Consider the following 16,940-nt stretch of genomic DNA (forward strand, 5'->3'; position numbering starts at 1 on the left):
GTAGGTAGGTGCTTGTATGCAGGGAGGCAGAGAGAACAGAGGTGAGACATGTCAAATGGTAGTGGTATGTGGTAAAATGGTAGGTAGGAGAGTGTAGGTGCGTGTTGGTGGATTAATGGCTAGATGGTTAGGTAGGTAGCAGGCTTGCACAAGCGTAGGTCGGAGAGAGCGACCCGTTCACTGGCAGCTATTTGGAGAGTGTATCTTTGTTTGTCACTGACTGACAGAGAGAAATGAATTGAATTTTCTTTGCATTTGTAGGTAGGTGCTTGTATGCAGGGAGGCAGAGAGAACAGAGGTGAGACATGTCAAATGGTAGTGGTATGTGGTAAAATGGTAGGTAGGAGAGTGTAGGTGCGTGTTGGTGGATTAATGGCTAGATGGTTAGGTAGGTAGCAGGCTTGCACAAGCGTAGGTCGGAGAGAGCGACCCGTTCACTGGCAGCTATTTGGAGAGTGTATCTTTGTTTGTCACTGACTGACAGAGAGAAATGAATTGAATTTTCTTTGCATTTGTAGGTAGGTGCTTGTATGCACGGGAGGCAGAGAGAACAGAGGTGAGACATGTCAAATGGTAGTGGTATGTGGTAAAATGGTAGGTAGGAGAGTGTAGGTGCGTGTTGGTGGATTAATGGCTAGATGGTTAGGTAGGTAGCAGGCTTGCACAAGCGTAGGTCGGAGAGAGCGACCCGTTCACTGGCAGCTATTTGGAGAGTGTATCTTTGTTTGTCACTGACTGACAGAGAGAAATGAATTGAATTTTCTTTGCATTTGTAGGTAGGTGCTTGTATGCAGGGAGGCAGAGAGAACAGAGGTGAGACATGTCAAATGGTAGTGGTATGTGGTAAAATGGTAGGTAGGAGAGTGTAGGTGCGTGTTGGTGGATTAATGGCTAGATGGTTAGGTAGGTAGCAGGCTTGCACAAGCGTAGGTCGGAGAGAGCGACCCGTTCACTGGCAGCTATTTGGAGAGTGTATCTTTGTTTGTCACTGACTGACAGAGAGAAATGAATTGAATTTTCTTTGCATTTGTAGGTAGGTGCTTGTATGCACGGGAGGCAGAGAGAACAGAGGTGAGACATGTCAAATGGTAGTGGTATGTGGTAAAATGGTAGGTAGGAGAGTGTAGGTGCGTGTTGGTGGATTAATGGCTAGATGGTTAGGTAGGTAGCAGGCTTGCACAAGCGTAGGTCGGAGAGAGCGACCCGTTCACTGGCAGCTATTTGGAGAGTGTATCTTTGTTTGTCACTGACTGACAGAGAGAAATGAATTGAATTTTCTTTGCATTTGTAGGTAGGTGCTTGTATGCAGGGAGGCAGAGAGAACAGAGGTGAGACATGTCAAATGGTAGTGGTATGTGGTAAAATGGTAGGTAGGAGAGTGTAGGTGCGTGTTGGTGGATTAATGGCTAGATGGTTAGGTAGGTAGCAGGCTTGCACAAGCGTAGGTCGGAGAGAGCGACCCGTTCACTGGCAGCTATTTGGAGAGTGTATCTTTGTTTGTCACTGACTGACAGAGAGAAATGAATTGAATTTTCTTTGCATTTGTAGGTAGGTGCTTGTATGCAGGGAGGCAGAGAGAGCAGAGGTGAGACATGTCAAATGGTAGTGGTATGTGGTAAAATGGTAGGTAGGAGAGTGTAGGTGCGTGTTGGTGGATTAATGGCTAGATGGTTAGGTAGGTAGCAGGCTTGCACAAGCGTAGGTCGGAGAGAGCGACCCGTTCACTGGCAGCTATTTGGAGAGTGTATCTTTGTTTGTCACTGACTGACAGAGAGAAATGAATTGAATTTTCTTTGCATTTGTAGGTAGGTGCTTGTATGCACGGAGGCAGAGAGAACAGAGGTGAGACATGTCAAATGGTAGTGGTATGTGGTAAAATGGTAGGTAGGAGAGTGTAGGTGCGTGTTGGTGGATTAATGGCTAGATGGTTAGGTAGGTAGCAGGCTTGCACAAGCGTAGGTCGGAGAGAGCGACCCGTTCACTGGCAGCTATTTGGAGAGTGTATCTTTGTTTGTCACTGACTGACAGAGAGAAATGAATTGAATTTTCTTTGCATTTGTAGGTAGGTGCTTGTATGCACGGAGGCAGAGAGAACAGAGGTGAGACATGTCAAATGGTAGTGGTATGTGGTAAAATGGTAGGTAGGAGAGTGTAGGTGCGTGTTGGTGGATTAATGGCTAGATGGTTAGGTAGGTAGCAGGCTTGCACAAGCGTAGGTCGGAGAGAGCGACCCGTTCACTGGCAGCTATTTGGAGAGTGTATCTTTGTTTGTCACTGACTGACAGAGAGAAATGAATTGAATTTTCTTTGCATTTGTAGGTAGGTGCTTGTATGCAGGGAGGCAGAGAGAACAGAGGTGAGACATGTCAAATGGTAGTGGTATGTGGTAAAATGGTAGGTAGGAGAGTGTAGGTGCGTGTTGGTGGATTAATGGCTAGATGGTTAGGTAGGTAGCAGGCTTGCACAAGCGTAGGTCGGAGAGAGCGACCCGTTCACTGGCAGCTATTTGGAGAGTGTATCTTTGTTTGTCACTGACTGACAGAGAGAAATGAATTGAATTTTCTTTGCATTTGTAGGTAGGTGCTTGTATGCAGGGAGGCAGAGAGAGCAGAGGTGAGACATGTCAAATGGTAGTGGTATGTGGTAAAATGGTAGGTAGGAGAGTGTAGGTGCGTGTTGGTGGATTAATGGCTAGATGGTTAGGTAGGTAGCAGGCTTGCACAAGCGTAGGTCGGAGAGAGCGACCCGTTCACTGGCAGCTATTTGGAGAGTGTATCTTTGTTTGTCACTGACTGACAGAGAGAAATGAATTGAATTTTCTTTGCATTTGTAGGTAGGTGCTTGTATGCACGGAGGCAGAGAGAGCAGAGGTGAGACATGTCAAATGGTAGTGGTATGTGGTAAAATGGTAGGTAGGAGAGTGTAGGTGCGTGTTGGTGGATTAATGGCTAGATGGTTAGGTAGGTAGCAGGCTTGCACAAGCGTAGGTCGGAGAGAGCGACCCGTTCACTGGCAGCTATTTGGAGAGTGTATCTTTGTTTGTCACTGACTGACAGAGAGAAATGAATTGAATTTTCTTTGCATTTGTAGGTAGGTGCTTGTATGCACGGAGGCAGAGAGAACAGAGGTGAGACATGTCAAATGGTAGTGGTATGTGGTAAAATGGTAGGTAGGAGAGTGTAGGTGCGTGTTGGTGGATTAATGGCTAGATGGTTAGGTAGGTAGCAGGCTTGCACAAGCGTAGGTCGGAGAGAGCGACCCGTTCACTGGCAGCTATTTGGAGAGTGTATCTTTGTTTGTCACTGACTGACAGAGAGAAATGAATTGAATTTTCTTTGCATTTGTAGGTAGGTGCTTGTATGCACGGGAGGCAGAGAGAACAGAGGTGAGACATGTCAAATGGTAGTGGTATGTGGTAAAATGGTAGGTAGGAGAGTGTAGGTGCGTGTTGGTGGATTAATGGCTAGATGGTTAGGTAGGTAGCAGGCTTGCACAAGCGTAGGTCGGAGAGAGCGACCCGTTCACTGGCAGCTATTTGGAGAGTGTATCTTTGTTTGTCACTGACTGACAGAGAGAAATGAATTGAATTTTCTTTGCATTTGTAGGTAGGTGCTTGTATGCACGGGAGGCAGAGAGAACAGAGGTGAGACATGTCAAATGGTAGTGGTATGTGGTTAAATGGTAGGTAGGAGAGTGTAGGTGCGTGTTGGTGGATTAATGGCTAGATGGTTAGGTAGGTAGCAGGCTTGCACAAGCGTAGGTCGGAGAGAGCGACCCGTTCACTGGCAGCTATTTGGAGAGTGTATCTTTGTTTGTCACTGACTGACAGAGAGAAATGAATTGAATTTTCTTTGCATTTGTAGGTAGGTGCTTGTATGCAGGGAGGCAGAGAGAGCAGAGGTGAGACATGTCAAATGGTAGTGGTATGTGGTTAAATGGTAGGTAGGAGAGTGTAGGTGCGTGTTGGTGGATTAATGGCTAGATGGTTAGGTAGGTAGCAGGCTTGCACAAGCGTAGGTCGGAGAGAGCGACCCGTTCACTGGCAGCTATTTGGAGAGTGTATCTTTGTTTGTCACTGACTGACAGAGAGAAATGAATTGAATTTTCTTTGCATTTGTAGGTAGGTGCTTGTATGCAGGGAGGCAGAGAGAGCAGAGGTGAGACATGTCAAATGGTAGTGGTATGTGGTTAAATGGTAGGTAGGAGAGTGTAGGTGCGTGTTGGTGGATTAATGGCTAGATGGTTAGGTAGGTAGCAGGCTTGCACAAGCGTAGGTCGGAGAGAGCGACCCGTTCACTGGCAGCTATTTGGAGAGTGTATCTTTGTTTGTCACTGACTGACAGAGAGAAATGAATTGAATTTTCTTTGCATTTGTAGGTAGGTGCTTGTATGCAGGGAGGCAGAGAGAACAGAGGTGAGACATGTCAAATGGTAGTGGTATGTGGTAAAATGGTAGGTAGGAGAGTGTAGGTGCGTGTTGGTGGATTAATGGCTAGATGGTTAGGTAGGTAGCAGGCTTGCACAAGCGTAGGTCGGAGAGAGCGACCCGTTCACTGGCAGCTATTTGGAGAGTGTATCTTTGTTTGTCACTGACTGACAGAGAGAAATGAATTGAATTTTCTTTGCATTTGTAGGTAGGTGCTTGTATGCACGGAGGCAGAGAGAGCAGAGGTGAGACATGTCAAATGGTAGTGGTATGTGGTAAAATGGTAGGTAGGAGAGTGTAGGTGCGTGTTGGTGGATTAATGGCTAGATGGTTAGGTAGGTAGCAGGCTTGCACAAGCGTAGGTCGGAGAGAGCGACCCGTTCACTGGCAGCTATTTGGAGAGTGTATCTTTGTTTGTCACTGACTGACAGAGAGAAATGAATTGAATTTTCTTTGCATTTGTAGGTAGGTGCTTGTATGCAGGGAGGCAGAGAGAACAGAGGTGAGACATGTCAAATGGTAGTGGTATGTGGTAAAATGGTAGGTAGGAGAGTGTAGGTGCGTGTTGGTGGATTAATGGCTAGATGGTTAGGTAGGTAGCAGGCTTGCACAAGCGTAGGTCGGAGAGAGCGACCCGTTCACTGGCAGCTATTTGGAGAGTGTATCTTTGTTTGTCACTGACTGACAGAGAGAAATGAATTGAATTTTCTTTGCATTTGTAGGTAGGTGCTTGTATGCAGGGAGGCAGAGAGAGCAGAGGTGAGACATGTCAAATGGTAGTGGTATGTGGTTAAATGGTAGGTAGGAGAGTGTAGGTGCGTGTTGGTGGATTAATGGCTAGATGGTTAGGTAGGTAGCAGGCTTGCACAAGCGTAGGTCGGAGAGAGCGACCCGTTCACTGGCAGCTATTTGGAGAGTGTATCTTTGTTTGTCACTGACTGACAGAGAGAAATGAATTGAATTTTCTTTGCATTTGTAGGTAGGTGCTTGTATGCAGGGAGGCAGAGAGAACAGAGGTGAGACATGTCAAATGGTAGTGGTATGTGGTAAAATGGTAGGTAGGAGAGTGTAGGTGCGTGTTGGTGGATTAATGGCTAGATGGTTAGGTAGGTAGCAGGCTTGCACAAGCGTAGGTCGGAGAGAGCGACCCGTTCACTGGCAGCTATTTGGAGAGTGTATCTTTGTTTGTCACTGACTGACAGAGAGAAATGAATTGAATTTTCTTTGCATTTGTAGGTAGGTGCTTGTATGCAGGGAGGCAGAGAGAGCAGAGGTGAGACATGTCAAATGGTAGTGGTATGTGGTAAAATGGTAGGTAGGAGAGTGTAGGTGCGTGTTGGTGGATTAATGGCTAGATGGTTAGGTAGGTAGCAGGCTTGCACAAGCGTAGGTCGGAGAGAGCGACCCGTTCACTGGCAGCTATTTGGAGAGTGTATCTTTGTTTGTCACTGACTGACAGAGAGAAATGAATTGAATTTTCTTTGCATTTGTAGGTAGGTGCTTGTATGCAGGGAGGCAGAGAGAACAGAGGTGAGACATGTCAAATGGTAGTGGTATGTGGTTAAATGGTAGGTAGGAGAGTGTAGGTGCGTGTTGGTGGATTAATGGCTAGATGGTTAGGTAGGTAGCAGGCTTGCACAAGCGTAGGTCGGAGAGAGCGACCCGTTCACTGGCAGCTATTTGGAGAGTGTATCTTTGTTTGTCACTGACTGACAGAGAGAAATGAATTGAATTTTCTTTGCATTTGTAGGTAGGTGCTTGTATGCAGGGAGGCAGAGAGAACAGAGGTGAGACATGTCAAATGGTAGTGGTATGTGGTAAAATGGTAGGTAGGAGAGTGTAGGTGCGTGTTGGTGGATTAATGGCTAGATGGTTAGGTAGGTAGCAGGCTTGCACAAGCGTAGGTCGGAGAGAGCGACCCGTTCACTGGCAGCTATTTGGAGAGTGTATCTTTGTTTGTCACTGACTGACAGAGAGAAATGAATTGAATTTTCTTTGCATTTGTAGGTAGGTGCTTGTATGCAGGGAGGCAGAGAGAACAGAGGTGAGACATGTCAAATGGTAGTGGTATGTGGTAAAATGGTAGGTAGGAGAGTGTAGGTGCGTGTTGGTGGATTAATGGCTAGATGGTTAGGTAGGTAGCAGGCTTGCACAAGCGTAGGTCGGAGAGAGCGACCCGTTCACTGGCAGCTATTTGGAGAGTGTATCTTTGTTTGTCACTGACTGACAGAGAGAAATGAATTGAATTTTCTTTGCATTTGTAGGTAGGTGCTTGTATGCAGGGAGGCAGAGAGAGCAGAGGTGAGACATGTCAAATGGTAGTGGTATGTGGTAAAATGGTAGGTAGGAGAGTGTAGGTGCGTGTTGGTGGATTAATGGCTAGATGGTTAGGTAGGTAGCAGGCTTGCACAAGCGTAGGTCGGAGAGAGCGACCCGTTCACTGGCAGCTATTTGGAGAGTGTATCTTTGTTTGTCACTGACTGACAGAGAGAAATGAATTGAATTTTCTTTGCATTTGTAGGTAGGTGCTTGTATGCAGGGAGGCAGAGAGAGCAGAGGTGAGACATGTCAAATGGTAGTGGTATGTGGTTAAATGGTAGGTAGGAGAGTGTAGGTGCGTGTTGGTGGATTAATGGCTAGATGGTTAGGTAGGTAGCAGGCTTGCACAAGCGTAGGTCGGAGAGAGCGACCCGTTCACTGGCAGCTATTTGGAGAGTGTATCTTTGTTTGTCACTGACTGACAGAGAGAAATGAATTGAATTTTCTTTGCATTTGTAGGTAGGTGCTTGTATGCAGGGAGGCAGAGAGAACAGAGGTGAGACATGTCAAATGGTAGTGGTATGTGGTAAAATGGTAGGTAGGAGAGTGTAGGTGCGTGTTGGTGGATTAATGGCTAGATGGTTAGGTAGGTAGCAGGCTTGCACAAGCGTAGGTCGGAGAGAGCGACCCGTTCACTGGCAGCTATTTGGAGAGTGTATCTTTGTTTGTCACTGACTGACAGAGAGAAATGAATTGAATTTTCTTTGCATTTGTAGGTAGGTGCTTGTATGCAGGGAGGCAGAGAGAGCAGAGGTGAGACATGTCAAATGGTAGTGGTATGTGGTAAAATGGTAGGTAGGAGAGTGTAGGTGCGTGTTGGTGGATTAATGGCTAGATGGTTAGGTAGGTAGCAGGCTTGCACAAGCGTAGGTCGGAGAGAGCGACCCGTTCACTGGCAGCTATTTGGAGAGTGTATCTTTGTTTGTCACTGACTGACAGAGAGAAATGAATTGAATTTTCTTTGCATTTGTAGGTAGGTGCTTGTATGCACGGAGGCAGAGAGAGCAGAGGTGAGACATGTCAAATGGTAGTGGTATGTGGTAAAATGGTAGGTAGGAGAGTGTAGGTGCGTGTTGGTGGATTAATGGCTAGATGGTTAGGTAGGTAGCAGGCTTGCACAAGCGTAGGTCGGAGAGAGCGACCCGTTCACTGGCAGCTATTTGGAGAGTGTATCTTTGTTTGTCACTGACTGACAGAGAGAAATGAATTGAATTTTCTTTGCATTTGTAGGTAGGTGCTTGTATGCACGGAGGCAGAGAGAGCAGAGGTGAGACATGTCAAATGGTAGTGGTATGTGGTAAAATGGTAGGTAGGAGAGTGTAGGTGCGTGTTGGTGGATTAATGGCTAGATGGTTAGGTAGGTAGCAGGCTTGCACAAGCGTAGGTCGGAGAGAGCGACCCGTTCACTGGCAGCTATTTGGAGAGTGTATCTTTGTTTGTCACTGACTGACAGAGAGAAATGAATTGAATTTTCTTTGCATTTGTAGGTAGGTGCTTGTATGCACGGAGGCAGAGAGAGCAGAGGTGAGACATGTCAAATGGTAGTGGTATGTGGTAAAATGGTAGGTAGGAGAGTGTAGGTGCGTGTTGGTGGATTAATGGCTAGATGGTTAGGTAGGTAGCAGGCTTGCACAAGCGTAGGTCGGAGAGAGCGACCCGTTCACTGGCAGCTATTTGGAGAGTGTATCTTTGTTTGTCACTGACTGACAGAGAGAAATGAATTGAATTTTCTTTGCATTTGTAGGTAGGTGCTTGTATGCAGGGAGGCAGAGAGAGCAGAGGTGAGACATGTCAAATGGTAGTGGTATGTGGTAAAATGGTAGGTAGGAGAGTGTAGGTGCGTGTTGGTGGATTAATGGCTAGATGGTTAGGTAGGTAGCAGGCTTGCACAAGCGTAGGTCGGAGAGAGCGACCCGTTCACTGGCAGCTATTTGGAGAGTGTATCTTTGTTTGTCACTGACAGAGAGAAATGAATTGAATTTTCTTTGCATTTGTAGGTAGGTGCGTGTATGCACAGAGGCTGACAGAGCAGAGGTGAGACATGTCAAATGGTAGTGGCATGTGGTAAAATGGTAGGTAGGAGAGTGTAGGTGCGTGTTGGTGGATTAATGGCTAGATGGTTAGGTAGGTAGCAGGCTTGCACAAGCGTAGGTCGGAGAGAGCTACCCGTTCAATCCCATTTTTGTACACATGAGGTTTGAAAAAGGGGTTTGAACGGGTCTGAGTACCTCTATATATATATATATAATGAAATACTTGCTTGCCATTGGCTGTTAGTGATCTACCAATGAGGAGGCTTTATGTTTTTCACTATGGTTAGTGGTAAGGTTGTAATTCCCCCGTATCGTTTTGGAAAATTATCAGTAAGGAGGTAATGTAGTTGAAGTCTTGTTTGGCCCCTCCCTCCGACCAACCGTCTACCTGCCTCTTGGTTTTCTCTTATGATCGATGTGTTTCTGAGGGTAACTTAAATAAATGAATAGAATAGAGCGTGCACGGCTTTTCATTCTATTTTACGATGTGTGTAGATTTAAATTTATCTATTATCTTATGCCTATATAAATGAATAAATTTATATGTGTGTGTGTAAAATATACGAGGCTTGTAAATGACGGAGTGAAAAGAAAGAGAAAGATTAGTTAGTTAAGCAGAATAGTTGTACTTATGAGCATGTCTTGCTTGATATCTCTTTAAGAATTTATTTGTGGCTCCAAGAGGAGCCTGATTTTGTATGGTTCATCATCATCATGATTATATCATCTTCATCATCTACTTCTTTTCCGTCTTCTTGGGAAGGAGGACAGCCTGAATGTTAGGCAGGACACCTCCCTGGGCAATGGTGACTCCAGAGAGAAGCTTGTTCAGTTCCTCGTCATTACGGATGGCCAGCTGCAAGTGACGAGGGATGATACGAGTCTTCTTGTTGTCACGGGCAGCGTTACCGGCTAACTCTAGTACTTCAGCGGCCAGGTACTCCATAACAGCTGCCAGGTAGACTGGGGCACCAGCACCGACACGTTCGGCGTAGTTTCCCTTGCGCAAAAGGCGGTGGATTCTACCTACGGGAAACTGGAGTCCCGCTCGACTGGAGCGACTCTTGGACTTGCCCTTGACTTTGCCTCCCTTGCCTCGTCCTGACATGGTGGTGGTAGTACGGTTGCTGCTGCTGCTGCTGTTGCTGCGAGAGAGTTCTCCACTCGAGAGAGAGAGACAATGAATGCGTAGCAGTTGAATGAACGAATGAATGAATGATGATAGAAAAGTCCCTTCCGAGGAGGGGCGGGAAAGGAGAGGGGGGAAAGAGCAAGAAATTGTAAGAGGAAGTGAATTTTAGTGGGAGGAAAAGGGCCAGGGCTCAACCCAGCTTGCATTGGAAGAAATGTGGTGATGAGAGCGGAGGCCAAGGGTTTTTTTTTTTTTTTTTTTTTTTTTTTTTTTTTTTTTTTTTTTAGGAGATGGATCAGATGTCTGACTGATGGCCACTGATGTTACCAAGACGTTCCCAGCTTTTTTTTTTTTTTTTTTTTTTTAAATTCGAGGAGATGGATCAAATTTCTGACTGATGGCCACTGATGTTACCAAGACTCTTCCTCCATGGACTTAGCAGTAAGATCTATAGAGGTTTTTAGTTCGTTAATATATTGGCACTGGATGTTGTCCAGGTTGTATATTGAACATGTTACCTGGGTGGTCTATTCCCAGGAGATTGTTGAAGTAATCAATCCAGTGCGTGTGATGAATTTGAAATCGCTCTACTTGTCTTTCAAACAGTTCCCTCCAGTAGATGTTTAGAGGAGGGATTCGTGCTCTCTCGTGAAGTTCTGTGTTCCTGACGAACTCGTGCCATTTGATGTTAAAAATCCAACGTAGAGCTTTGTTCTGGATGACTTGGAGTGCACGGATGTTGGATTTGGCTCCGAGTTCGAGAGCTGATGGGGCGTATGTGATAAGAGGTCGTATTAATGCCTTGTAGAGGTGCAATTTGGTTTTGAATTGCGCCTCTCTGAATCTATACAATTTCGCGAGCTCCGCTCTCGCGATAGCCGCCCTGGATTGTAGATGGTGGTTCATTCTCAGGTGTACATCATAGTTTAGGCCCAGGACAATGTTGGTGTTTGAGATAGGAATGGGCGCCTGACGGTGTATTTGGGAGTGTAGGTAGACATTAGTTATGTTGTATCTCTGACGTACATTAAAGTAGGATATGTTGGATTTTGCAGGATTTGTTTTAATCCTCCATTTTAACTCCCAGAGCGAAACGTGGTCAATTTCCTGTTGGGCTCTATTGATTAAGTGAGTGAGGATTCTGGCTCTGATTAGCTGTGTGACATCATCTGCATACTGGAGAGTGATGGAGTCCGGGTGTATCGGATTGGGAAGATCATTTGAATAGAGTGTGTAGAGAGTGGGGGCCAGCACGGAGCCTTGGGGTACACCGGCATTAAGGAAGAAGTAGTTTGAGTAAGTGTTTCTGTATTTGATTCGGGTTTTTCTGTTGCTAAGATAGTTAGAGAGAAGCTTAATGGTGGGGCGTGGGAGTTGGAATTGGGTGCTTAGTTTGTACCTCAATCCATCGTGCCACACGGTGTCAAAGGCTTTTTCAACATCTTTTGTGAATAGTGCGGTCATTTTGCGTGGCCGCGTGTTGTTTCTTATGTAGTTCGTAATGATGTTGAGTTCATCTTGTGTGGAGCGATGTTGGTGAAAGCCAAACTGTTTGTGTGAGAGTAGGTTGTTGTTTGTGAGGTGTTGTCTAAGTCTGTTGTTTATAATTCTTTCAAATGTCTTCCCAATGGACTCCAGTAGGCTGATGGGTCTGTAGTTCATGGGGTCTCTGTTGGTTTTGTTGGGTTTGGGAATCATTATGGTTGTTGCTGTTTTGAAAGCCGCGGGAAAATAGCCAGAGGCTAGTGCCGCGTTGAAGAGGGAGGTGATGGCTCTAATTGTGTTGTTGGGGAGTTGTGTGAGTAGTTGGTAACCAATGCCTGAGTTACCTGGGGCTACTTTGGGTGATTTGAGAAGGAGGAATTTGACCTCGATCGATCTTATGGGAGTTGTGAGTAGGTGGTCGTGTGAAAGCGATTGGAGATGTATGATCTGTTCTGGGTAGAAGTGAGTGGGTCTGTTTTGTATGTGTTGTGTGACAATTTGAGTGTTTTCGTACGCCAGAGGGTGAGGGGGGTGCGGGTGAAAGATACCTTCCCAGTGTTTTTGAAAAATGTTGGCAATGTCTTGTGGGTTATGGTGTAGGGTGTTGTTGTCTTTTAGCCCATCAAAGTCTGTTATCGGTGCTCCTTTGAGTTTTCGGATTCTGTTCCAAAATTCTCGAGGAGATTTGATACGGTGTAGTTCTGTTGTGGTGATAAGAGATTTCCAGTGTCTATTGTGGTCTTCTAGAAGGCTGTTGAGTGTGTGGTTTCGTAGGGATGTGAGGTCCCATTGTACTAGGCCCAATCGACGTCTGTTTTGTTCGAAGCGTCGACGGTAGCACGACAGAAGTCTTTTTGTTTTTGGAGAAGGAAAGAAGGAATATCTTGAAGTGTATGAAGATTTGGGGATAGAGTTGTTAGCTGCCTGTGTGATTGTTCCATGTATATGTTCTATTTCTGTGTCTATTAGTGTTATTGGGTGGTTTTCATAATTTGTGGTGTATGTGCAGTTGGAGAGAGTGTCTTTGAAGCTCTCCCAGTCCGCTCTTTTGTAGTTGTAGTGTGAGGGTGATGGGACGAGGATAGGGTTAGGCGAGAGATGAAGAAGGATAGGGATGTGGTCGGAACCACACAGTGGTCCTGGAGACAAGTAATTATGAAGATAATTGCTGGCTCTGTTGGAGAAGACAAGATCAGGTCTGCCTTTTCCTCCTTGGCCAGTGAAGACAGTGTGGAAGTAAGGTCCAAGGAAGTTAAGACGTTTGTAAGAGTATAGAGTGAATAAGTCATCACCATGAGAATTGTTTCTGTTGTGGTGGAAGGTTCTGTGTTGGGCGTTGAGGTCAGCTAGAAGGTAGACTGGGATATGTGTGTGGTTGAAGACTGTGTAGAGATCATGAAGTGGAATGGTAGTGTTGGGTCGAGAGTATGTGGTGCAGAAGATAATCAAGCCATGTATTGTTTTTATCTTGACTGCTAGAAAGTGTTCGTATTGCCATGAGGTGGCGAGGTATTCGTGTTCGATGGTGTTGCGTGTGAGGATGGCGACTCCCTCGTGTCTACTGTCTGGAGACTGTCGTGATGTGTACCCGTGATGTCTAATCTTGTACCCGTTGGTGATACATGTGCTGTTAAGTATCACAACATCGGGTCTCTTCTCTTCGAGAAGTGTGGCAATCAGGTAACGGTTACTGCGATAGCTACGCACGTTAAATTGTAAGATCTTAAGCATTTACGATTTTTGGAAGTTCGGCGGCCTTCTAAGTTTAGTGTCGAGGGTCGTTGTCCCACCGTTGAGGTGTCTAACATTGAGCATGCTTCTGGTAACGAGTCGGGAGTTCTCTGGTGAGGGTTCAGGGGGGGTGAGAGGAGAGGAGAGAGGGGAGGAGGGAGGGGAGGTGAGAGGGGGGGGGGAGAGGGTGTACGTCGACTATTTGAATGTCGGGTTCGACCAGAGGAGGGTTGTCAGGTATGTTGGCAAGGTTAGGTTTTGGGGCAACTCTGGGAGGGTTAGGCGTAGGTAGGGAGGGGGTGGGTGGAGGGGGGAGATTGGTGTGTGAAGGTTCAGGGGGGGCAGTAGGATTGTTGGTGTTGGGTTGGGGGGTTGTGGATGGAGTTGTGTTAGGGGGGACGGAGGGGGTATTGGAAGTTGGGAGGGTGACAGGTTGAGTTGGGAGTGTTGCTGGGGGATACGGTTTCGTTAGGGGTCAGGGTGGCTGACAAGACAGGGGTCGGAGAGGGATGGTTGTTGGAAGTGGAGCTGAGGAGTTCAGGTGGAGTTTGTACATTTGGTAAGTTGTTGTGAGCAAGCAACAAGTCGAAGATTCGAATAAACTCCGACTTGTCTTCCCCGCTCAGGAATAATGCCTTCAGGTAGCACGCGTGCATCCTGCCTTGTAGGGTGAGGAGGTCTGAGGAGTTCGTGGATGGGGTAGGAGAGGCTTGGGTGGCAGGGGGAGGAGCAGCAGCAGCAGCCACTGTAGCGTAGAGGTGAGGGTTTGTGGAAGGAGGTGAGTCGGATTTTTGTGCTTGACGCACTGCACGAAGTTGCTTCTTTTTGCTTGGGCACAGTCCAGATACAGCAACGTGATTGCCTTTGCAGTTGACGCACTTCGCTGTCTGAACCTTGCATTCACGGTAACCATGACCAGTTTCCGCGCATTGGCTACACGTTTGGTGGGGTTCCTTACAGTTCTTCGTTTCGTGTCCGAATTGCAAACATTTAAAGCATTGCCGGACGTCGATAAATTCTTCCTTTTTTAGGGATTTTGCGGGCATCGAGATCATGGGAAACAGGATTCCTCGGGAGAGCAGGCGATCGGCCTCGGTCGGATTGGTGCATTGAATTTTTAGTGTCCTGGAGTTACTGGGTTTGTAAACACTAATGACGTTAACTTCGTTATTTTCGCCATTGATGGCTTCAGCAATCTCCAAGGGGTTGAGGGACAAGATAGACGCATCGACATTATAAGCAACAACGGTGCATCTAGCTTGAAGGGGACGGTCTTGAACGATTTGGTAGTGATTTTTAGAAAGTACTTCGAGGAGAGGCTTCGATAGGATTGTGTCTAAATCGCTATCTTTGCCTAAGCAGATTTTGAATAGAAACTTATTAGTAGGGAATTGAATTACCCTAGTGGGCCGTATCTGCGTTGTCTTGAATACTATGGATAGCAGTTCGAACGTGGATGGGGGGGGACAATCAGGTTTTATGAATTTAAGTCGTATGTCGGGCGGCATTTTGGTGGCATCAGTGTTCTGCTACTTAAAAAAATGTGGGTCTGGGACGCTCGGCGGTCCAGGGTAGAGAGAGTGGGTGAGAGTGAGAGGGTCTCCGCCCCGTCAGGTGAGAACAGGTCCACTCCAAGCCTCCACTCCTCAGGAAAATGAGTTTTCCAGAATGGGGTGGGGAAGCTGGGATGGGGATTGCCCAAGCCTAACGGTCGTAAGATAGATGATGGATGATAAAAGAGAAAAAATGGAATGAAATTCGATGAAAGATGTACTGGAGGCAGCACTGCGGCGTGGGTCGTGGTGAGGTGTTAGCCTACCGGCGTCAGGTCACTGGTCGGGTCACCGGAGCTGTCTCCCACGGGAAGGACCAACGTGGGAGCTATTATCCGCTTCTTTCTTCTACGTCTTCTTCTACGTCTTCTGTCTTCTTTCTTCTTTCTTCTTGTTTCCGACTTGTGTCTTCTTATCTTCTTTCTTCTATCTTCTATCTTCTTTCTTCTATCTTCTTTCTTCTTTCTTCTGTCTGCTTACGGCCTGGTGGTTAATTCTCCATGAGCCACGTGGTCACCATGTGGTCGAGACACCACTTCAACACTCACTCACTGGAAAAACTAGGTTCGAGTAGTGGCGAATGAATGAATGAATGAATGATGATAGAAAAGTCCCTTCCGAGGAGGGGCGGGAAAGGAGAGGGGGGAAAGAGCAAGAAATTGTAAGAGGAAGTGAATTTTAGTGGGAGGAAAAGTGCCAGGGCTCAACCCAGCTTGCATTGGAAGAAATGTGGTGATGAGAGCGGAGGCCAAGGGTTTTTTTTTTTTTTTTTTTTTTTTTTTTTTTTTTTTTTTTTAGGAGATGGATCAGATGTCTGACTGATGGCCACTGATGTTACCAAGACGTTCCCAGCCTTTTTTTTTTTTTTTTTTTTTTTTTTTTTAAATTCGAGGAGATGGATCAAATTTCTGACTGATGGCCACTGATGTTACCAAGACTCTTCCTCCATGGACTTAGCAGTAAGATCTATAGAGGTTTTTAGTTCGTTAATATATTGGCACTGGATGTTGTCCAGGTTGTATATTGAACATGTTACCTGGGTGGTCTATTCCCAGGAGATTGTTGAAGTAATCAATCCAGTGCGTGTGATGAATTTGAAATCGCTCTACTTGTCTTTCAAACAGTTCCCTCCAGTAGATGTTTAGAGGAGGGATTCGTGCTCTCTCGTGAAGTACTGTGTTCCTGACGAACTCGTGCCATTTGATGTTAAAAATCCAACGTAGAGCTTTGTTCTGGATGACTTGGAGTGCACGGATGTTGGATTTGGCTCCGAGTTCGAGAGCTGATGGGGCGTATGTGATAAGAGGTCGTATTAATGCCTTGTAGAGGTGCAATTTGGTTTTGAATTGCGCCTCTCTGAATCTATACAATTTCGCGAGCTCCGCTCTCGCGATAGCCGCCCTGGATTGTAGATGGTGGTTCATTCTCAGGTGTACATCATAGTTTAGGCCCAGGACAATGTTGGTGTTTGAGATAGGAATGGGCGCCTGACGGTGTATTTGGGAGTGTAGGTAGACATTAGTTATGTTGTATCTCTGACGTACATTAAAGTAGGATATGTTGGATTTTGCAGGATTTGTTTTAATCCTCCATTTTAACTCCCAGAGCGATACGTGGTCAATTTCCTGTTGGGCTCTATTGATTAAGTGAGTGAGGATTCTGGCTCTGATTAGCTGTGTGACATCATCTGCATACTGGAGAGTGATGGAGTCCGGGTGTATCGGATTGGGAAGATCATTTGAATAGAGTGTGTAGAGAGTGGGGGCCAGCACGGAGCCTTGGGGTACACCGGCATTAAGGAAGAAGTAGTTTGAGTAAGTGTTTCTGTATTTGATTCGGGTTTTTCTGTTGCTAAGATAGTTAGAGAGAAGCTTAATGGTGGGGCGTGGGAGTTGGAATTGGGTGCTTAGTTTGTACCTCAATCCATCGTGCCACACGGTGTCAAAGGCTTTTTCAACATCTTTTGTGAATAGTGCGGTCATTTTGCGTGGCCGCGTGTTGTTTCTTATGTAGTTCGTAATGATGTTGAGTTCATCTTGTGTGGAGCGATGTTGGTGAAAGCAAAACTGTTTGTGTGAGAGTAGGTTGTTGTTTGTGAGGTGTTGTCTAAGTCTGTTGTTTATAATTCTTTCAAATGTCTTCCCAATGGACTCCAGTAGGCTGATGGGTCTGTAGTTCATGGGGTCTCTGTTGGTTTTGTTGGGTTTGGGAATCATTATGGTTGTTGCTGTTTTGAAAGCCGCGGGAAAATAGCCAGAGGC

General features: G+C 46.1%; 1 protein-coding gene across 1 annotated transcript; it reads right to left on the reverse strand.

The window, feature by feature from the left end:
- Positions 1–9,442: 9,442 nt before the first annotated feature.
- On the reverse strand, positions 9,443–9,955 carry LOC139756409 (histone H2A). Its single transcript, XM_071675835.1, has one exon. It carries the CDS (start codon positions 9,884–9,886, stop codon positions 9,515–9,517), a length of 372 nt encoding a protein of 123 aa, XP_071531936.1. The 5' UTR covers positions 9,887–9,955; the 3' UTR covers positions 9,443–9,514.
- Positions 9,956–16,940: the final 6,985 nt, after the last annotated feature.

Source organism: Panulirus ornatus, chromosome 21 (genome assembly GCF_036320965.1).
Source record: "Panulirus ornatus isolate Po-2019 chromosome 21, ASM3632096v1, whole genome shotgun sequence".
NCBI classification, from domain to species: domain Eukaryota; kingdom Metazoa; phylum Arthropoda; class Malacostraca; order Decapoda; family Palinuridae; genus Panulirus; species Panulirus ornatus.

What these genes read in the sequence shown, in the direction of transcription:
- LOC139756409 (XM_071675835.1), bottom strand. Translation starts at nt 9,886, where the DNA reads ATGTCAGGACGAGGCAAGGGAGGCAAAGTCAAGGGCAAGTCCAAGAGT.